At 36.2% G+C, this 20,324-nt stretch overlaps 11 protein-coding genes across 17 annotated transcripts, besides 1 other annotated feature; 4 read left to right on the top strand and 7 right to left on the bottom strand.

The window, feature by feature from the left end:
• Positions 1 to 1,833: 1,833 nt before the first annotated feature.
• On the top strand, positions 1,834 to 2,800 carry SUMO3 (small ubiquitin-like modifier 3). 3 transcript variants are annotated; one of them, NM_001345119.1, is made up of 3 exons: positions 1,834 to 2,048; positions 2,238 to 2,387; positions 2,479 to 2,750. In NM_001345119.1, the coding sequence occupies exons 1-3, from the start codon at positions 1,986 to 1,988 to the stop codon at positions 2,587 to 2,589; spliced, it is 324 nt and encodes a 107-aa protein (NP_001330302.1). In that variant the 5' UTR covers positions 1,834 to 1,985; the 3' UTR covers positions 2,590 to 2,750. The 3 variants fall into 3 exon arrangements, with proteins under 3 accessions (NP_001330302.1, NP_200328.1, NP_001330303.1); NM_124899.4 differs by having other exon boundaries at positions 1,852 to 2,060; positions 2,479 to 2,800; NM_001345118.1 differs by having other exon boundaries at positions 1,852 to 2,060; positions 2,238 to 2,800.
• Positions 2,801 to 3,114: 314 nt separating this feature from the next.
• On the top strand, positions 3,115 to 4,585 carry SUMO2 (small ubiquitin-like modifier 2). 2 transcript variants are annotated; one of them, NM_001161307.1, is made up of 4 exons: positions 3,132 to 3,356; positions 3,867 to 3,905; positions 3,979 to 4,128; positions 4,221 to 4,497. In NM_001161307.1, exons 1-4 carry the CDS (start codon positions 3,285 to 3,287, stop codon positions 4,308 to 4,310), a joined length of 351 nt encoding a protein of 116 aa, NP_001154779.1. In that variant the 5' UTR covers positions 3,132 to 3,284; the 3' UTR covers positions 4,311 to 4,497. The 2 variants fall into 2 exon arrangements, with proteins under 2 accessions (NP_200327.1, NP_001154779.1); NM_124898.4 differs by lacking the exon at positions 3,867 to 3,905 and having other exon boundaries at positions 3,115 to 3,356; positions 4,221 to 4,585.
• A 79-nt stretch (positions 4,586 to 4,664) lies between these two features.
• Positions 4,665 to 5,855, top strand: AT5G55150 (F-box SKIP23-like protein (DUF295); the record flags this gene model as incomplete). Its single annotated transcript, NM_124897.3, has 2 exons — positions 4,665 to 4,967; positions 5,003 to 5,855. The coding sequence occupies 2 exons, from the start codon at positions 4,665 to 4,667 to the stop codon at positions 5,780 to 5,782; spliced, it is 1,083 nt and encodes a 360-aa protein (NP_200326.2). The 3' UTR covers positions 5,783 to 5,855.
• Positions 5,856 to 5,862: 7 nt separating this feature from the next.
• Positions 5,863 to 7,061, bottom strand: AT5G55140 (ribosomal protein L30 family protein). The gene is made up of 3 exons (NM_124896.3): positions 6,945 to 7,061; positions 6,496 to 6,724; positions 5,863 to 6,407 (listed from the first exon to the last, which is right to left on the bottom strand). The coding sequence occupies exons 2-3, from the start codon at positions 6,685 to 6,687 to the stop codon at positions 6,270 to 6,272; spliced, it is 330 nt and encodes a 109-aa protein (NP_568821.1). The 5' UTR covers positions 6,688 to 6,724; positions 6,945 to 7,061; the 3' UTR covers positions 5,863 to 6,269.
• Positions 7,062 to 7,580: 519 nt separating this feature from the next.
• On the bottom strand, positions 7,581 to 8,136 carry AT5G55135 (uncharacterized protein). Its single transcript, NM_148133.3, has 2 exons — positions 8,018 to 8,136; positions 7,581 to 7,928 (listed from the first exon to the last, which is right to left on the bottom strand). Exons 1-2 carry the CDS (start codon positions 8,096 to 8,098, stop codon positions 7,671 to 7,673), a joined length of 339 nt encoding a protein of 112 aa, NP_680438.1. The 5' UTR covers positions 8,099 to 8,136; the 3' UTR covers positions 7,581 to 7,670.
• Positions 8,137 to 8,508: 372 nt separating this feature from the next.
• Positions 8,509 to 9,151, bottom strand: AT5G55132 (Defensin-like (DEFL) family protein). Its single transcript, NM_180595.2, has 3 exons — positions 9,115 to 9,151; positions 8,905 to 9,025; positions 8,509 to 8,763 (listed from the first exon to the last, which is right to left on the bottom strand). Exons 2-3 carry the CDS (start codon positions 8,969 to 8,971, stop codon positions 8,588 to 8,590), a joined length of 243 nt encoding a protein of 80 aa, NP_850926.1. The 5' UTR covers positions 8,972 to 9,025; positions 9,115 to 9,151; the 3' UTR covers positions 8,509 to 8,587.
• Positions 9,152 to 11,067: 1,916 nt separating this feature from the next.
• AT5G55131 (Protein of unknown function (PD694200)) lies at positions 11,068 to 11,474 on the bottom strand (the record flags this gene model as incomplete). The annotated part of the gene is made up of 2 exons (NM_001037000.1): positions 11,068 to 11,252; positions 11,396 to 11,474. The coding sequence occupies 2 exons, from the start codon at positions 11,472 to 11,474 to the stop codon at positions 11,068 to 11,070; spliced, it is 264 nt and encodes an 87-aa protein (NP_001032077.1).
• A 444-nt stretch (positions 11,475 to 11,918) lies between these two features.
• CNX5 (co-factor for nitrate, reductase and xanthine dehydrogenase 5) lies at positions 11,919 to 14,889 on the top strand. 3 transcript variants are annotated; one of them, NM_124895.3, is made up of 11 exons: positions 11,919 to 12,281; positions 12,549 to 12,641; positions 12,782 to 12,837; positions 12,963 to 13,027; positions 13,137 to 13,211; positions 13,323 to 13,401; positions 13,536 to 13,574; positions 13,673 to 13,781; positions 13,879 to 13,997; positions 14,085 to 14,201; positions 14,294 to 14,877. In NM_124895.3, exons 1-11 carry the CDS (start codon positions 12,029 to 12,031, stop codon positions 14,681 to 14,683), a joined length of 1,395 nt encoding a protein of 464 aa, NP_200324.1. In that variant the 5' UTR covers positions 11,919 to 12,028; the 3' UTR covers positions 14,684 to 14,877. The 3 variants fall into 3 exon arrangements, with proteins under 3 accessions (NP_200324.1, NP_001032076.1, NP_001330104.1); NM_001036999.1 differs by having other exon boundaries at positions 11,971 to 12,281; positions 12,630 to 12,641; positions 14,294 to 14,889; NM_001345117.1 differs by lacking the exons at positions 11,919 to 12,281; positions 12,549 to 12,641 and having other exon boundaries at positions 12,644 to 12,837; positions 14,294 to 14,889.
• AT5G55125 (Ribosomal protein L31) lies at positions 14,848 to 16,066 on the bottom strand. 2 transcript variants are annotated; one of them, NM_001125968.2, is made up of 2 exons: positions 15,907 to 16,066; positions 14,848 to 15,332 (listed from the first exon to the last, which is right to left on the bottom strand). In NM_001125968.2, exon 2 carries the CDS (start codon positions 15,318 to 15,320, stop codon positions 15,090 to 15,092), a length of 231 nt encoding a protein of 76 aa, NP_001119440.1. In that variant the 5' UTR covers positions 15,321 to 15,332; positions 15,907 to 16,066; the 3' UTR covers positions 14,848 to 15,089. The 2 variants fall into 2 exon arrangements, with proteins under 2 accessions (NP_001119440.1, NP_001119441.1); NM_001125969.1 differs by having other exon boundaries at positions 14,850 to 15,330; positions 15,907 to 15,994.
• Positions 16,067 to 16,189: 123 nt separating this feature from the next.
• Positions 16,190 to 19,050, bottom strand: VTC5 (GDP-L-galactose phosphorylase VITAMIN C DEFECTIVE 5 (VTC5)). The gene is made up of 7 exons (NM_124894.5): positions 18,431 to 19,050; positions 18,253 to 18,353; positions 18,100 to 18,159; positions 17,441 to 17,692; positions 17,176 to 17,361; positions 16,768 to 17,016; positions 16,190 to 16,683 (listed from the first exon to the last, which is right to left on the bottom strand). The coding sequence occupies exons 1-7, from the start codon at positions 18,540 to 18,542 to the stop codon at positions 16,348 to 16,350; spliced, it is 1,296 nt and encodes a 431-aa protein (NP_200323.1). The 5' UTR covers positions 18,543 to 19,050; the 3' UTR covers positions 16,190 to 16,347.
• Positions 18,736 to 18,798: a sequence feature (AT5G55120.uORF2).
• Positions 19,051 to 19,381: 331 nt separating the features above from the next.
• On the bottom strand, positions 19,382 to 20,324 carry AT5G55110 (Stigma-specific Stig1 family protein). The gene has a single exon (NM_124893.2). It carries the CDS (start codon positions 20,185 to 20,187, stop codon positions 19,696 to 19,698), a length of 492 nt encoding a protein of 163 aa, NP_200322.1. The 5' UTR covers positions 20,188 to 20,324; the 3' UTR covers positions 19,382 to 19,695.

The raw sequence follows: 20,324 nt of genomic DNA, 5'->3' as shown, positions 1-20,324 counted from the left end.
AGCTCTCTGATTTCCAACGTCTCTTTTTCGTACGTCCTAAATATTCCGTCCTTTTTATTATTATTTTGAATGGTTGGAGTTATTATGTTAATAATTGTGTTTAGATATGTTTCGATAAATTTGTAAATCCAAGTATAGATTTATATGAAATATTTGATAGTAACATTGACTGATTCACAAGTTGGTTGTAACTAATATTTTGACTTAGCAAATTGGGCTAATGAACGCGTTTAGATGTGCGGAGGAAAAATGAACATTTTAAGGTTAGCTAAGCTAAGCAAACACCTCAAATTATTTTCCAGTAGTATAATAATGAATTAATCTAAATGGTCCATCTCCGTCCATGGATAAACAAAAAACGATATTTGTAGAGTTTAGTTGTCCTATACAAATAGAACTCTATCGCTAAGCAATTAATGTTTCCTTCTGATGTAAAACCAAGAATTTTGGATGACATTTACGGCTAGTTTTACTAATTACTTGGTGAAAGATGCTTTTTAGATTTATTTGAATTTAATAATTGTGGCCGAATATTAACGGTTATGTACATATAGGCATAGAATGTTAATACACATACGGTAATTACTACTACAGTTTGAAATATAGTTTTATCTTCGGTGATTGAGACCTGAATAATGAAACTAATTAAGAGTAGACATCATAATAACTCCACTATCAAAAGAGAAAATAATAGACATCATCATTTGGTAATATTGTATTTGATGATTATATACATGTTTTTGTTTGTGTATCAACTTGTCCACTAGGTGGTAATCTTATATGTATCAATGTATGCTGGTTTACATATACTTTAGTATAACAATTTAATTTTTGGATTATGAAAGTAACAATAATTTAATAATGTATCTATGGAGGTTGTCGACATCGTACGGTATGTTTCGACAAGGCCCTTAAGTCTTAAGTCGGTACATGAAATTGAAAATGAAACACAATGACAAGTCCATATGAAAATTGAAAACATTATAATATCCAGAGAGGTGTGTCACCTTCAGATTGACTTATTTGTAACTATTATGAGTTTATGACGAATTTCTAAATATAAACGTTAACTAATATATTCGTATAAATATAACATCATCATTATTAGTTTCTTATCAACCAAGAGAAAGAATTCAATGTGGTAGGTCACTTGGATGCTGTCCAACAAATTGAGTTTTAGATAGGAATGTTAGCATTGTCCCTGATCTTTACGTTACGATACAATGCCTATTAGTTTATCAAATTAAAAACTGGAAATATATTATGTCGGGCCGAAATAGAAGTCGTCACGAAACATAGACTAACCATTTACACACTATGACGGTCGACGTACATTATTTTTTAATATTAAATAATAACCATGCATGCATTAGAAGTTTAGAACATCAAGAAATATATAAATTTTATAAAGAGAGCTTGCCCTAAACTTTGTCAAATAATATCATAATTTTGAGTTTCTTTTTAAAATACCACAAAAGTTATGTTTGCTAAGATTTTTAAAAGTTTCTAACTGTTGTATTTTTTTTGAAATTATTAGATTACCGTGGTAATTAGATTTTATTTTTAAATATGATTTATAAATTTTCTAAAAACTATTTGGTCGGTTCACGAAAATGGGTTCCAACTTTATATACTGTGTAGAAGTAATTAAGCCCACATATGAGCATATTTGATCTTAAACCAGCCCAATAGCCCATTACGAATGCTTGATTAAACGGCAGTGTTTTCATGTACGAATTCCACGCTCTCCTAGCCGTCGGATGATAAGCTACAATGATTATGAGCCGTTCGATATATCACCACAAGAATCTGTAGATCAAAAGTGAGTGCGATCAAGAACTGGTTTCAGTCACTTTTTTGACAAGTCTCTCTTTCTCAAAAGTCAACCCCTTATTTTGCAATACTGTATTGTGAATCTCTCTATCAGGCCTTCGTATTTCTCACAGACTGGAGTTTTTGTTTCATAAAATCTGATAAAAGGAAAGATGTCTAACCCTCAAGATGACAAGCCCATCGACCAAGAACAAGAAGCTCATGTCATTCTCAAGGTCAAGAGCCAGGTTTTTTCACTGTGTTCCCTCTTTAATCTCCTTGAAATTTTCTGTCGTTGCTGCTTGGTTGATAATACTATATATACAGTTTCTTGATATGAAAACTTTGATGATACTCTTTTCCAAACTGTGATGATCTAAAGTATAGAGTGATTAAAATCTTTTTTCTTGATTGGTGATACTAAGGATGGAGACGAAGTCTTATTTAAGAACAAAAAAAGCGCTCCACTTAAAAAGCTCATGTATGTTTACTGCGACCGCCGAGGTTTGAAATTAGACGCATTCGCTTTCATTTTTAATGGAGCTCGTATAGGTGGCCTGGAGACTCCAGATGAGGCAAATCACTCTCTTTTTCATTTCCCTTTTACAATTTATATGTTTGTCAAAAGTGTATCATTTACTAAACCAAGATTCTCCAATTTTAAAGCTTGATATGGAAGATGGAGATGTGATAGATGCGTGCCGGGCGATGAGTGGTGGTCTACGAGCAAATCAGCGTCAGTGGTCTTATATGCTTTTCGATCATAATGGGCTTTAATTAGGAATAATTTGGCTGGCTTTGTGATATTTGACTACTTTCTTCAAGCAAAATTACTTGAAGTTTAAATCATGGTCGGTTATCGTGTGTGTAAATGACTCATGAGTGATTGGATCTTATGAATTATGATATTAATGGTATCTGGTTACGGATTTTTAGAATCTTTGTACTTTGTTAATTTTACAACCGTGAATAAACAACTCATCAAAACCTCTAAAACTCAAGTTGGCTAATTGTAAAAGGTCACACAACAAAACCATATTAAACAATTGAAATCTTTACTGGTTTGATCAAAATCAAACGGTTCACTTTGAACATCTTCACTTTTCCCAACTCAAACAAATCTACTCGAAAGCTGAGATTTTCACATTTTAAAATTCTTGGGTAGACACAGAAGTAACCAGCCCATTTGAGCCCATTAAGAATGCTAAAACGACATCATTTTAAGTTAGAGATTATACTCACTCACAGCCGTCGAATGATATAGATCAATGATTATGAACCGTTAGATAAACAAGAATCCGATGCGACCAAAGATAGTGGTTTCAGTCTTTTTTATTCTCTGCCGAGTCTCTCTCTCTCCCTCAAACCCTCAAGTTCTGCAATCCCGCGAATCTCTCTTAGGGCTTCGCTTATATCGCAGATCGAAGTTCTTGTTTCCAATCGCCGACCGTATAATCTGATAATAAAGTAAGATGTCTGCTACTCCGGAAGAAGACAAGAAGCCTGACCAAGGAGCTCACATCAATCTCAAAGTCAAGGGACAGGTTTTCTATTTCTCACTCACTCTCTCGACTTCTATTTCTTGCATTGTGTAACGATTCGTTGTCTGGTTAAAGTTTTGAGTGTGATTAGGATCTTTATAGCTTCTGATTGCTTCAATTCTAGGGTTTTGAGTTTGTCTGCGTTATTCCCAATTTCTATTCTGGTTAGCTTGTCTATGAGGTAGTGATTATTGTGTAAGCGTGACTTTTAATTGGCTTAAATTTGAAGCAAACAAAAGTTATCTGAGAATTGTGAATTATGTTTTGACTCATAATTGTAGCAAACAAAACATTACTACTCTTGTATGTGTGAGGGTGTGTATTGGTGGAGACAGTGATTATCTTCGAAGAAATTGTTGTAATGTTGTGAGTTGTGACTAAGCTAACAATTTATAACCTTGAACTCTCACTATAGCCTATTGTAGTTATGCTTTTGGAGTATGGAGCATTTGTTTCATGAAAGCTTTTCGTTGCTATGATTTGTTTTGCTTATGTTTCTGTACCCATTGGTAGGCATTTTTCGTTGTTGGTACTTGGTTGGTTATAGATACAGTTTTTGGTATTGAGAAAATCGTATATAATACTCTTCTTGAAGTAACAATCATTGGTAATTTTTCTTGTGTAGGATGGTAATGAAGTCTTCTTTAGGATCAAGAGAAGCACTCAGCTCAAAAAACTGATGAATGCTTACTGTGACCGTCAGTCTGTGGATTTCAACTCAATTGCTTTCTTGTTTGATGGTCGTCGTCTTCGTGCCGAGCAGACTCCAGATGAGGTAACATCACTCTCTGTACCCCATTCTCTTTTACTGTTTTCCGTTTTTCAAAGTTGTATGATTTCCTTAACCGAGAATCTTCAATTTTACAGCTTGAAATGGAAGATGGAGATGAGATCGATGCAATGCTTCATCAGACTGGTGGTGGTGCTAAAAATGGCCTGAAGCTCTTCTGCTTTTAGTGGCGGTTATTTTAATGGTTTTCCATAAGATTGTGTGATATTAATGGATTTAGTGAATCGGCTTTAGATTAAATTTGGCAGGCTTTGTTTTACTTTGACCAGTTTCTACTTACTGGTGAAAGTCTATGTGAATCATGAAACTTATTGGATCTTAAAATATTAATGGGCTTGTTTATGGATTTTGGAATCTTTCGATTGGCTTTAGCTTAAAGTAAACGCACAAGTTGCCGAGTATGGTAATTAGTCAAACTTGCTCCCCACGGTTCCTTGGATCCCAAGTTTCTACTGGCTATATAAGAACAGTTCTCTTCTTTTTTTTCCATAAGCTCCGGTTTCTCTGTACCCTCGTAAATAATGGCTCTACCTTCTTCGTCGTGGTCAGAGTTTCTTCCGGAGCTTCTCAACACTGTATTCCACAACCTAAACGACGCCAGAGACATTCTAAACTGTGCCACGGTCTGTTCTTCTTGGAAGGATTCTTCTTCGGCCGTATACTACAGCCGGACGTTTTCTCCTTTTCTGTTTATTTCCCATCTCTCTTCCAATGAAGAAATCCGATTCTCCGACCAGTTTAGAGTTTTGTCTCCGGGAAAGTTGGGTTTCTCAGGGAACCAACAAGCGTGGGTTTGTGGCAGTACACTAGGGTTTTTGTTGACGGTCAGTGCTTCTTTCCCGTTTGAGGTTCATTTAAGAAACCCGTTACCAAAAGCGTTACTTCTCTGCCTCCTTTGATATCTTTTGAGGATGTTCAGCGGTTGCTTCAGTCTCAAGCCATCATTCCAGACTCTGAAGCCCTAAAGAACTTTATAAAGAAAGCAGTCTCTTCAACGAGTCTATTAGACGATGAATGGGTTGTGCTCGTAATCTACAACACTGATAGGAAGCTAGCGTTCTGCAGACGCGGAGATAAACAATGGACGGATTTGGAGTCTGTTGCCTCTTCTGTCGATGACATTGTGTTCTGCAATGGCGTCTTCTTTGCCATCGACAGACTCGGAGAGATATATCACTGTGAGCTTAGTGCTAACAACCCAAAAGCTACTCCTTTATGCAGCACCTCGCCGTTTCGGTACGACTCTTGCAAGAAATACTTGGCAGAGTCGGATTACGACGAACTGTGGGTGGTCCTAAAGAAGCTGGAGCTTAACGACGATTGTGATTTCGAAACCTCTTTCGAGATTTACGAATTCAATCGCGAGACTAACGAATGGACAAAGGTGATGAGCTTGAGAGGAAAAGCTTTGTTCTTGAGCCCTCAAGGTAGATGTATAGCTGTTTTAGCAGGTGAGAGAGGATTTTTCAAAGACAACTCAGTTTATTTCATTGATGGTGATGATCCAAGTGTAGGAGGATCAGGGCCTCAGAATCTGAGCGTTTTTGAATGGGAGAGTAAGCAAATCATGAAAATTTACCAGCCAAGATCTTGGAATTGTCAGATGTTTTGGGTCACACCAACAGACGTTCCTCAGTGATGAATGACTGATGCATTGTAGAATTTGTAGTTTGCATAGTATAGGTTTTGTATTTCAAATTTCAATTCTTTGATACATTACAATTGTCATCATACATTTTGGTTCTTCATCTGTAACATATATATTAAGTTATGATTATTTCAGCATCTATCTTTCTCTCACTACTTTCATTAATCAAATTGAAAGGTAACTTTTTTGAGAATCAACTTTCACATTCTCAATCTTGAAACATTGGCCACAAAAAAAAAAAAAAACCGATAGATTTGAGATTGACAGAATGAGAGCAAAACATACACAAGTATCCAGTGTATACAAAAAACATAAAGAGGCACCAAACACACTGATACCAACATTTCTTATCAAGCGTCTAGGACTAGTTTACTTCCTGGACACCTTTAGAGAGAACTTAAACATAAGCCGCCTACAATATCCAAGCGGATCTTATCGAACTGACGGTAGAAGAGCTTACCATCTTATGAAAGTACTCTCAAGACATGTTGGATGAATCTGTTGCAGGACTCGAATGACTGACAACGAGAGGCGGGCGCAAAGCTTTGTGGTTGGCTTCTGCTTCTTTACGAGCATTGTACATTTCTTCTGTTTCAACAACAACCATCCTTTTAACCTACATAGAGGCAAAACCAACCATCACAATTTTGAAATCTAGGATTTTATGACAAATGAGAATAGATAAAAAGATAAAGGAAGAGAACCTGATCAATCATTCCCCTAATGGATGAATTGTTTGAATGCAAAACAGTACGATGACATCTACGAAGTCCCATAGCTTCAAGTGTTCGTCTGTGAAGCTTCCTTGTTCCAGGGAGACCTCTTACTAAGGTTATGTACAAGCTCTGGCTCCATTCAATAGGCACTTGTGCTTTGAAAGCTCTAAAACCACTCATTCTTTTTTTTTTTTGTCTCCTTTATCACTCAATCTCTCTGTAACCATTAACAAAATCATAATCAAGCAATCACACAGAATTCACCGTAGAAATCAATAGATACAATAAACGAAGACGATTGATAACATGAATCATGAGAGAGTGAATCATCACGAATTGAAACCAAATCAGATCGATCAATTCAGAAGAAAAGAGGAGCTGCATAACGCGAGATTTCAATTAGGTGTTTGAGATAGAAATGGATGGTTTTCGAGTACCTTGAGGAAACAGAGACGGGAGAAGTCCGGTGAAAGAGATCGTCGACGAGTGTAGTCAAGACGGCGAACAGAGCTCGGAAAATCTTTGAGATTCGCGTTTAAGGGTTTTAAGCTTTTAGCGGAACAATGGTTAAACGACAGCGTTTTGTAGATTAGCTTAATTATTTGGGCTTTATCTGGGCCCAATTATTGGCTCCTTTACCTTTTTATAATTTGTTCAAAAATTACTAGATTGGTTTCATTTTTTTTACATCAATCTTTAGATTTATTAATCTTGCAAAAACAATTTATTTCAGAAAGTGTATGATGAACAGTCAAATTCCACTGCTCTCATCACTAGTTCTAACCTCTAAATTGGTAAAAGCTATTTGCTAGGTAGGTGTATTATTTAAGGTTTTTCTACCTTCTATAAGTTCAATAGCTTTAAATCTTGGGGTTGATCAATATTATTACTAATGAGTAATGATGCATTATTAAAAAGAGAAAATTATCAAAGTAAATTATATTTATACAAAAGTAGTAGCTAAATTACATAACTAAAAGAAATCGGTAAACTTACAAATATTGGTAGACAAGAAAAAGAGAGAAAAAGGGCAACCGTTCTTCTATCCATTACTCGATTTATTATACAAAGTACATGAAGCCTATAATATTACATACATGATACATGATGCATATTATTACATACTACTACTTTACAAGTGATATCTAACAAATGCACATACGTTATATTCCTTTAGCCGTGTTGATAGGCAAACCATCATCATCATCCTCAGGTCTCTTCTTATAATTATAGTCTTTCTTATCTAAAAACGCCTCTTTCACCTTCTCCACATCCGCCTCAGAATCACCGGAGACGTTTACCGCCACCGCAGCTCCGTCAAAAGCCTTCTCAACTGTTTGGCTAGCAACACCTTGTCTTGTGAACTCCTCCGCCGTCGAAGAAGCTCTTCCTTCTTCCCTCCCTCCACTCGCACTTCCTCTCTACATATTAAGAAAACATCTCCAAAAATCTTTGTATATATATATAGTTAATCTATTTCATGAAAACGTAGGAATATCAGAATATATACCTTGAGATAAAAAGAGTAAATACATGATGTTGTTATATTAGGCTTGGAGATTGATTTTGGGTTCACATAATTTCTCAACATTTTTTCTTCGGAGGTCTCTTATTTTTGCAGCTTAGATTAGATCAAGTACCATAGATGAATTTTCCTATAGCAGTTAATTGAGACTTTTGATGTCTCATCAACGGAGGTTATGATTATGATGCCACGTGTGTGTGATGCGCCGTCGTAGCCAAAAGATGACATGTTTCCCAGGGTTAGTCACGACGTCATGCAATTTCCTTTGTAGTTAAATCCAATATACGAAGATTTCTATTTCATATTCTACAGTTTCATACATAACTTTACATGATCGATTTGACAAAATCGATGTCCTAATGACATTAACTATAAGTCGAACCGCTGTCGTTTTTCTTGTGGATTTTATTGTGTACATGTATTGAATTCTTATAAACATTTTGATGAGAGAGATTGGGGGTTGGATCAGGATGAGATTATATCAATTATCATTATATAAATATATGTTTTTAATAATATCTTATGATCGAGAGTACATATAGAATAAGAGATCAATCAATTGATGACCGGACTGGAGATGGGAGAATTAGAATAATTGTTGCAGCAACAAAATATTTTAACAGCCCCGTGAATTTTAGCGCTTTCACAATACCCTCCGCCTCTCATCATGCATCTTGTATTGCATCCTATTGTGCTTTTACATCCTTCCGTACATTTATCTGAAATTAGTCCTATACGATTTTATAAATAAAAAATTCATCAACAAAAAATTTATAAGCAAAAATGGTCAGTTTAATATTGAAAACTGTAGTTTTTTAAGAACAATTTTTTTAAAAAAAATATATAATTTGTATAACAAATAAATGTGTTACCAGAAATCATAGGTATGGTGAGGAGAGCAAACACCATCAACGTAAGTAATCGATGAGATGCAACCATTTTGGTTGTTATTTGTTATTCTTTCAAGATGATTCTATACCTGCTTCTCAAAACCTATTAAAAGCGAATTTCAAAGTTATTGTTATAACAAAAACAAAAATCTAGTAACATATTCTAAATATTTTATATTATTTTTGACTTACCTTTTGTATTTGTAATATTTCAGTACTTATTGAGAATGATTTGTGGTGGTCTTGGATGTACATTTATATAGACATACGTATATACATATATATATATATATGTAAATAATAAATCTTCCATATTATTCAAGGATTTTTTCTTCTTTTTTATAGTCTTATTTGGGTCAGATAATAATTTTAGTCAAAATGTTTCATTATTTATTCTTATCTGTCATTGGGATTATATTTCATTCAAATTTAGTTTATTTTAATAGGTAAATAAATAAATTCGTAAGTTCATGAATTCTCTTAAAAACCCAACCGGTCTACCAATCTGGTTCGCGGTTAAATCCGGTTAATGACAATAAAAATAGTCAACGTACGTTTTGTCCCGTTGACTGACATCGTCTTCTTTGCTGCTTTAACCTCTAGGGTTCTACTATTGGCTCTTTAAACATTGTCGTGATGGAGTCGGACGTCGGAGATTCGTCGGAAATTGTTCGGTAATTGGAAGAGTTAAAAGCTCAAGAAGACAGAAATAGAGCACTTTATTTCGACCCTCGAAGCTAAGCTCCAGGATACGGTGGCAGTTGAACGGTACGACGACGTATACTTTGATTATGATCCATGTTGATCTCGTCATGATGATCATTTTGTCGAGATAGCCGGTAAAGTCTATAGTTCAGTGTTGTTGCCTATCCAAATTTTTGGTTATGATCCGATCAACAAACAGTCAATCAGTTTCAAGGTATCGTCGAGTATCAACTTACACATGCAAGATTTGTATCTACTTGCACAAATCATCTTGTTAGTATCAACTTCTCACAATACATAGAGATTGACAATAAGATATCCAGATTGTGTTGTATCCAGATTACACAAGATATCCTTTCTTCATCTTTTACTACAATCTCGAGAAAAATATTATCACAAAAGTAAGAGTTTAAGCACCAATATTATTTTAAGTGACAAATCCAAACTATGTAGAACATGTTAAACTTTTCATGTAAGGGTTTAGTCCTTTCAAACAGAACTAATCACAACATTTATCTTTGTTAAAAAAAATGTAAGAGGTACTAATTTTCTTCTCATATCGTAAGAGTTACTAACTTTTTTTGGGAACGACAACCAATTTCTCCACTAATCAATATTTTCTTCTTTCGTTAGCCTTGTCCACCAATCCATGGAAGTTAGGCATTGTCGTTTCGGGTCCTTGAAATAAAACTTTGGAGATGTTGTCGATTTTTTTTTTTTTCTTTCTAGCAGTAATTTTGATTCAAAGACATGGGACGTTTGTACTTGTGCAAAACAAACTAGATATTCGTTTCCTTTAAACAAGTTCGGTTTACTTTCTCCACCTCCATCTCAGAATCACCAGAGACGTTTGCAGCCGCTGCAGCTCCGTCATAAACCTTCTACAATCTCTTATCATCATTGTCTGGCTAGCAACACCTTGTCTTGTGAACTCCTCCGCCGTCGAAGGAACTCTTCCTTCTTCCCTCCCCCCCACTCGCACATCCTCTCTACATATAAAGAAAACACCCCAAAATATTATCTTATTGTATATATATATAGTCAATTTATTTCTATATTCCATGAAAACGTAGGAATCTCAGAAATATATATGTACCTTGATATAAAAAGAGTAAATACATGATCTTATATTATGCTTGGCGATTGATTTTGTATTTACAGTTTCATGCATAAGTTTTCGTATTTACAAAATCATCTTTGGAAGTGAACATTGAAAGAAGTAGTTTTTTTGGTTGCGAAGATTAGAGAGGTAAGACAAAATCGATGTCCTGATGACACAATAAACAAAACTATAAGTCGAGCCGATCGATGTAGTTTTCTTATACATGTACATCAAACAACATGATGAGAGGGGGGGGGATGAGATAATATCAGTTATTATTATTTGAACATACGTTTTTGATTCTTATAATCGAGAGTACATATAGAATAAGAGATCAATCAATTCATGACCGGACTGGAGATGGGAGAATTTGAATAATTATTGCAGCAACAATAATTTTCAATAGCCAATCGGCCGTGACTTCTGCCTATATATGCTTGACAATGCCCTCCGCCTTTCTTCATGCATTTTATATTGCATTCTGGTGTGCTCGTACATCCTTTTGTACATTTTGATGATTGTCCTATTCGGTTCATAAACAAATTCATCAACAAAAAATTTAAAAGCAAAAATGTCCAATTTAATATTTTAGAGTTTTATTTTTAAGATAAAAAATGAACAAATATTGAAAAAAAATATAATATATATAACAAATAAACATGTTACCAGAAATCATAGGTATGAGGAGGAGAGCAAACACCATCAACGTGAGTAGTCGATGAGATGAAACCATTTTGGTTGTCATTTGTTATTTTTGTAGAGGATTCTATAACTCCTTCTCAAACTATAGTATTTAAGTCTCAGGAAAAAGCAAAACCTACTAAAATCGAGTTTCAAAGTTATTGTTAAAACAAAAACGAAAATCTAGTATAAGAGGAGCATATTCTAAATATTTGTAATTTAACTTACCTTTTGTATTTGTAATATTTTAATACTTATTGAGAATGATTTGTGGTGGTCTTGGGTGTACATTTATATAGACATACATACATATACATATTGGAATTATGTTTCATTCAAAGATTCATGAATTCATTATCTGCCATATGTTGGGATTATGTTTCATTCAAAAGACATCCAAATTTAGTTTATTTAACTAGGTAAATTAATAAATTTCGTAAGTGCATGAATTCTCTTAAAACCCAACCCGGCCTACCAACCTGGTTCGCGGTTAAATACCGGTTAAAGACAGAGATCCACCACGGCGTCAATAAAAATAGTCAACGTTTTGTCCGTTGACTGACATCGTCTTCTTTGCTGCTTCTAGGGTTCTACTATTGGTTCTCTAACATTGTCGTTATGATGTCCAACGGTGGTGATTCGTCGGAAATTGTCCGGGAACTGGAAGAGTTAAAGCTCAAGAAGGCAGAAATAGAGCACCGTATTTCGACCCTCGAAGCTAAGCTCCAGGATACGGCGGCAGTTGAACTGTACGACGCCGTATCCAACGGTGACTCTTATCTGACGGCACCGGAGCTTGAACATGGGTTATCTCCAGATCAGATTTACCGTTATAGTCGTCAACTGTTACTTCCTTCGTTTGCTGTTGAAGGTACTTTTGCTCAAACACTCAAATGCAAACTCTTTTCACGTTTGTATTTAGCCAATAGGAAGATAATCTGAGATGGATGATTCTGAGTTTTGTGATGATATAGCTGAAAGATTGAAACTTTATATTGGATTTCTTCTGTTTCCATTTAATTGTTTTGATTCAGTTTAGTGATGTCGGAGAAATTTGAATTCTGGATTACTTGTTTTCTCTGCTAGTGTCTTCCACAAATTAATTCTTCTGTTCTGTTATATGTGTGTATGATTATAGGGCAGTCAAATCTTTTGAAGTCTTCGGTATTAGTTATTGGAGCAGGAGGACTAGGTTCACCTGCCTTATTGTATCTTGCAGCATGTGGTGTTGGTATGGTTTCAGACTCTTACCTTAAGTTTATCTTCAGATATCGATAGAGTAGTTTCTATATACCGTTCTTTCTCCAGAAACTATTGGTTCTGCTCCCTTCATTATTATGTTCTGTTTCATCTTTTGTTGTATTCGTTTAGGTCAGTTGGGTATTATCGATCATGATGTTGTAGAGCTCAACAATATGCATAGGCAGGTACGACTTGGAACACTCTGCGTTGGCAACTCTTTCTTTTTCTTGGCTCTAATCTGTGGTCAATGGCTGAATGGAAGTACTACTTTTGGCTGATTTGTGTCTCTGTTGGTTTGTTTGTTATTCAGATTATACACACAGAAGCATTTATTGGACATCCCAAAGTGAAATCTGCTGCTGCTGCTTGTCGCTCGTAATTCAAACTCCTTGCGGATTAATATGATTAATCACAAGCATTCGAGAAAATTATGACCACCTTTACTCGTTTAGTCTAATCAGAATTCCTTTTTCCTTATTTCCAGGATAAATTCAACGATCAAAGTTGATGAATATGTGGAAGCTCTTCGCACTTCCAATGCTTTGGAAATCCTCAGCCAGTATCCTTAGATATGCAAACATGTTTTAGGATGTCTCAGTTTTCTGTATCTTTATTAGTCTCCTCAAAGTAAAGCATTGAAAGGCTGTGTTTCCGTAACTGTATAAATTAGATATGATATCATAGTCGATGCGACTGATAATCCTCCAAGCCGTTACATGATCAGTGATTGTTGTGTCTTGTTAGGAAAGGTGAATCATTTTCTGAACTCTCTGTATATACGCTGTAAACAATGGTGATACCTGAGTACTTCAATAGAATTATGTAGTCAGTTTTATAGGCACCGGTGTTGAGTATTGACTGAGCGTTTGTACTTTGTATACAGCCTTTGGTGTCGGGTGCTGCGCTTGGTATGGAAGGGCAGGTATGTGATATGACATTCGCTACATTATTGTGTTACTCTTTATAGATGTTAAGCCACATATTAAACACTTAACTGTCATTATGATTTTTGTGTTCAAGCTTACGGTTTATAATCATAACGGAGGCCCGTGTTACCGGTGTCTTTTTCCCACTCCTCCACCTACCTCAGCGTGCCAAAGATGTTCTGATAGTGGAGTTCTTGGAGTAGGTACTTGAATGGCGATTTTTTTCTTTTTCTATTGCTTGCAAATCTCTACCAATTTCGTCCTTCTTTAAATGATCTTTTCCACTTTATCTGTTCTCAGTGCCAGGTGTTATTGGTTGTCTACAAGCGCTAGAGACAATTAAACTCGCAAGCCTGGTGGGAGAACCACTCTCTGAACGGATGCTTCTTTTTGATGCTTTATCAGCAAGGATGCGCATTGTAAAGTTTTACTATTTTCATTTCTGATCATAACTACATTCAATTGTGTTTCCATCTGCATAAACTGATGGAGTAGTGTTTGCACAGGTCAAGATCAGAGGCAGGTCATCACAGTGCACCGTGTGTGGAGACAATTCATCTTTCAATAAGCAAACTTTTAAAGATTTTGACTATGAGGACTTCACTCAATTTCCTTTATTTGCGGTATTATTCTTTCTTTTTCTCTTATCTTGAATCCAATAGTTGTTGTCAGTAGTCTCATATTAGAAAGTTTGCCTGCATCGATTTGATCACAGGGCCCATTGAACCTGCTTCCTGCAGAATCAAGAATTAGCAGCAAGGAGTTCAAAGAAATTCTTCAAAAGAAGGAACAACATGTTCTGCTCGATGTTCGACCTTCACATCACTATAAGATTGTCTCTCTCCCGGATTCACTCAACATCCCTCTTGCAAACTTAGAGACTCGGTTAAACGAGCTTACTTCAGCTCTTAAAGAAAAGGGAAATGGCCATGCGAACACTGAATCTTGCACAAATCCTAGTGTCTTCGTTGTATGCAGACGCGGGAATGATTCACAAAGAGCTGTTCAATATCTTCGTGAGTCGGGTTTTGATTCGGCTAAGGATATAATTGGAGGACTGGAAGCTTGGGCAGCCAATGTCAACCCCAACTTCCCCACCTACTAGAGGGAAACTTTTTTGAACCAACTTGGTTAAATCCATAGCTCAAGATGTTTGGAGCAGAAACATGTATTATTAGTTATGTCATGTAACAAAACCTTATCAAATCCATGTTGAAACCTGTCTGAATCAGAGTGAGTTTTAGATGTTATGATACCATGTACTCGTTTGATTCATATCATTCATAGATTACTGAACACATTCCACTTTTCAATGTACGATGTTCATGGCGATGTTCATGGCCAAGAAGGGATCGAGATAAGCTTTTTTATTGACGAAACAGAGAGACACAAAAACTGTAAAAATCAATCTTGAGAAGCAAAGCAAGGTTCATAGTAAATGATAAGTCTAAAGCTTTTTCAGATTGGTTTCTGAGGAAAGGTAAGGGAGAGACAAAAGAGTTGGTTTACAGCTACTTGTTCTGGTTCTCGTTGTTGTTCTCCTCGGCAGCTTCTGCCTCTTGCTCGTTAAACCTACGCTTGAACTTGGCAATCTGACCAATGCTTTGAGCCATTTGACGCTTAGCTCCAAAGTGATAAACTTTGCCAACATGGTGGATTCTTGTCATCATCACGTGCATCAATCTACCGCTCTGTGTCACATAAGAGATCCATTGCATTTGTGGGTGCAATCCTTTCTTCATTGTCCAACAACTCTACAAACAAACAAAACAGAACCATTCCTTCTTCAGTTTTGCTTAGATCCATCTAGCCTTTAAAGCATTCAATGAATCTCCAAACGAACAGAGTAAATATATGAACATTGTTGAGGCTTCTCAAAGATTCATAAACCAAGCAATGTCCATATGTAAAAGATTACCAAAATGCAAACTTTGTATCACTCACTGTCATGATCGACATTACACAATTGGCTTAACGAGGATGCGATATTTCTACCTTGTAGCTAAACACACAAAAAAATGAATGAATTTGGATTAAAATGCCCATAGTAGTAAACTGCTGATTGTAATTGGCATTTTATCGAACACCTTCCATGCATTTCCTTATTTAATAAAACAGATGCAAAACCTCAACGGCTTTAAACCCAACAAAACCCAATTAGGTTCTCTTTGTCATCGAAAGGGACAAGCAGAGACAAAATAAAAACACTTCTGGAATCCAAAACATCAAAAGAATGAAATGCAAAAGTTCAACAGATCAGTGAAATGAAGACGACAGACAAATAAATATAAATGAGAGAGTGAGAGATGGAGATGAAGAAGCGTTTACGCGAGAAAAGCTAAAAGCTTGAGAGATATGGAAATTGTTGAAGTATCCAAGTCTCAGAACTCCGGTGATGGCAGCTGAGAAGAATGTCGATCTGACTAAAGGAGAAGGGCCAAAGAAAAAACAAATGTTACAAAAGCTTCTTCTTCGTCTAGAGGGTTTGCATAAAGAGGGTTCCCAAATATGCAAATAAATCTAATACAGGATTTTTATGAAATTTGTTTTTTTTTCTTTTCTTCTGTTTCTTCTCTTTGTCCATCTTTAAGACTAGAGTAACTAATTTTTTGAATTAGGCGATTTCGATTTTATTGATTCAAAAGGTTCGAACAAAGACGTAACAAAGCCAAGAAGAAAAGAAAAAAACTACAAAACAGTAAAATGTCAAACACAAGTTATGCAAAATCACGACGACAGTTATGTTTTTGCTTTTAGTTATAAAGCGCCTCAATTAGAGACAGCCTCTTCTTTCACTGAAGGACAATGCACTATTGTGAAGCTGCCACCATTCATCGAATTCTGCTCTTCAAGCTCCTCTTCTTCTTCTTCTTCGTGACTACTAAAACCGATGGCATCAAATATCATAGTGTTAACTTCTCTGAATCTCTCCTCTGATAAAGAAACTTCAGCTAGTAACCTCCATGCCTTCTCTTCTGACGCTCCTTCATAGTCTTCTTTCCTCTTCAACACCATGTGTCCACTCATCTCCCAAACCGCTGGATTCACTTGCGTATCCAATAGCGTTGAGCTAACTTCTCCTAAAGCCTGTTTCTCTGCGTAACACTGCAAATCAAACAATGGTTAATTAGAAAGCTCTTCTTTTGACAGTCAATATCAAGTTTCGTTTATAATGTTGTGAGATTTAACCTGAGGGAGAAGGAAGATTCGTTTGCCAGAGTCAGAGATGAGAATGTTGAAAGGAATGTTGTTGTTCTGAAGACAAACGGATGCGTCTGATACAGTATCTGCGAGATCTTTAATGGTGTTTCCACCTTCAACTAGAAGACCTCTCACAGGGTAATTCAAGAGTTTAGAGATTTTGACGCCATTATTGGTGGTAGTGATCTTCAAGGAAGAAGCTTTCTCTATCGGGAATTGCATTGCCAAATAGTAAGCCTGTTCCAAGTAGAATCTCCATAAATATCACAATAGTATAAAGGTGAGAGCATTCAGTTATTTGGTTCAGTTCATGTTGCTTTATTCGATTTCGAGAATTCATAACAAATTAAAACCGATTGGTTATAAACAAATTTCGAACTATTTGATTCTGTTTACCTGAAAGTGAAGATGGTTAATGGTAGCGAAAGCGCCTAGACTGTTGTATCCAAGTCGGAAATACGGATTATCGGCTTCAGCCGCCATTTGAAGAGCAAGCAAAAGGCTTTTGTGATCAATCCTTTGAGGTAAGCAATCAAGAACACGAGGAATCAGCAACACATGCCCATACTCAATCGGACTCACCTGCGTTAAAAGAATTCTGAGTTCAGTTCTCAGATAATCAGCAAAGGAAAATAGACTCCTAAAAGCAACAACTCCTTACATTGATTGCAACGACGCTAGGAGAATTATCAGCGTCTAGAGGCATACTCGCCAAGAACTGAATTTCACTATCATCATCATTAGTGCTAGCTTTAAACTGGAAAAGCAACTCTTCTTGACCAACTTTAGTGAAATTGAATTTGTTTCCATCAAATGGTTGAAGAACTTTGTCAACACGGAACTCGGTTGGTCTCTTCTTGAGATGCCGACCTTCATTCAGCTGCGCAATGAAACCGTACTTCCCCGGTATAACCTATTATTACCAATGCACACCAACAACCAAACATCAACAATGTGAAACAGAAAATTGATTCTTCAGCTCAAGTAAATATCAACAATGTGAACCTGAAACTAGATTCTTTAGCTTAGGCAAACATCAACAATGTGAAACAGAAACTTGATTCTTCAGCTCAAGTAAATGTGAAACTAAAACTAGATGCTTTAGCTTAGGCAAACATCAACAATGTGAAACTGAAACTTGATTCTTCAGCTCAAGTAAACATCAACAATGTGAAACTAAAACATGATTCTTAAGCTCCAAGTAAACATCAAGTCATCAACAATGTGAGCTGAAACTTGATGCTTCAGGTCAAGTAAACATCAAACACATTTGGCTCTAAAAGTAAATCAATTAACCAAAAATCAAAGAGACAATAATACCTTGGTTTCGCAGGCGGTGACATCATAGCGAAAAAGACCTCTTTGGAAACGATCTTCCCACTAGAAAACATAAGGCATTTGATACATTACTCAAACAATTAACGAATTGGTTAACGAAGTGAGAACTTTTTAACATGTATCCAAAACCACTACCTCTCCAATAACTAAGGATTCGAGGAACGTCACCGGAGATTCTGTGTTCTCTCCGACGGATTTATCAAGATTCTTGCAGGTATATAAAGGAAGTCTTGCCCCTGAAAACACAAACAAAATGTCAGCAAAATTCAAATTCAAACAAAAAGAAGAACTTTGCCAGCTCTATAAAATGTACCATTGATGCAACACTTGCTCAGACAATTCCGACCACATCCACCTTCTTCAACTGTCTCATCTTTTTGATAATTCGATACAACTGTTGGAACTCTTTTGATCTTCAACAACATTGCTCACAAATATTATAATCTCGAAATAACAGATTAATACAGGACTCTAAGAACTAAAAACCTAATTAGAAAAAGGGTTAGGGTTAGTGGCTATTTGTGGAACCGCCTCCGGCGAGGAAGAGGAGATCGGAGGGACTGCCGCCTTCAGACGGCAGAGCTCCACGTCCTCCGTGAGGCAAAGGATTAGTTATGATTAAACAACCCTTTCGTTGGACATGAAAGCTCAAAGGCCGTGGCTTTATCCCGTAAATAGCCGTGATTACCGATTACCAATCTCCCCGGGGATTCGCCGGAGAAGGAAAACAAAAAAAAGGATAGATTTTTCGAGGTGGGTTTCAATCACTCTTTCAGACTTATAGTAATGGTAGGTGAGTGAACCAGAAAGAGAGCAAATTCACGTGTTTGATGTGTGAGATTTTGAGGTTGTGATTTGGACGTGTGGATTTTGTGAGGAAGATAAAAACAAGTGTTCACGGGTCATCTTTGAGGTTTTTGATTTTGACCCGATTTGGCACTTTTTGACCCGTTGGATTAGTATCCATCGGATAAGTCAACCTATTGACTTTGACAATGACATCATCTAGGTAATGTTCTTCCTGATGAGTTAACCCCTAGCTACATACCAAAAAATGATCAATAAATTAATTTAGAAAGCACCAAAATGAATTTATTTATGTTTGTAATGAAGAGTTTTTGATCTAACTTTAATGTTCCACTCATTCTTCTTGCATTAATAATTGCAAATTTGCAATTGAATCATATGTTTGATAGTAATCAGAGGACCAGCTATGAGGAAAGAGATTTTATTTTATGTATTATACGTATAAAAACATTATTCATGATATTATTTTGGAGTGTTTTTATACACTCCAATTATAAACCTTAGTAATAAAACAGCAGTATATATTGGAACGAGGATGTTCCATTTTATTCGTAGACATTGAAAATAGAAAAAATAATCTCCTTTATATACCCCTCAAAACATTATGGGAATCCAAAAATACACACAACACTTTAATTAATTATTAAGTAAATAATTAATTGGACCGACCTTTTTTAATCAGCGTCCATGTAAATAAATCATCCGTATAATTTTAGTTAAATTTTTTTTTTTTTTTTTTTTTTACGTTGGCGTGAATGAATGATTGATTCATCACGCGTAGTTACAGAGACCGTAGACGCAGAACTCGCCGAGATCGCAACGATGGTTACACTCACCGCAATGGCGTTTATCGTAGGCCACGTAAACGCACTGACCACGACAACACGTTTGCCCGAACTTGCATTTGTTCTTACATAAACCGCAGTTTTTGTCGTCGGTTGATAAATCCATACACTTGTTGTTGCAACAAGCCATTGTAGCGTTTGCTCCTGTGCTGTAATCGCTGCTGCTACAGATTTCATTGTCCTTGTTGCAATGGTCAGCTGCGTTTGGGTTACGGGCTTTTGGTTCTTTACCCTTGTCGACTTTTTCTGCCAAGAACCGACTTGGTCTGATCTTGATCGTTCCTGGTGGTGTAAGGTCCTTGAAAGGGTCTTCGAGAGCAAATGTTGCGGTCTTGGTGGTGGTTTTGGTGGTGACGATGGCGATTGTGACCACGGTTGTTAATGCAATTGTCACGAGTAGCTTCATGAAATGGGCCATTTTCTCTTGATCTATGAATGTGTTAGTGAGTTACAGCGAGATATATTGTTCTTCTTCCTTTCTTTGTCTCCTTCTTCTTCTTCTTCTTGTTTAAATTATGTGAATGTAGAGAGCTAGGAAGAGAATTTGGGAGAGAG

Source organism: Arabidopsis thaliana, chromosome 5, assembly GCF_000001735.4.
Source record: "Arabidopsis thaliana chromosome 5, partial sequence".
NCBI classification, from domain to species: Eukaryota; Viridiplantae; Streptophyta; class Magnoliopsida; order Brassicales; family Brassicaceae; genus Arabidopsis; species Arabidopsis thaliana.
Note: the sequence above shows the minus strand (reverse complement) of the source record. Positions and strands in the feature narration are given on the sequence as shown.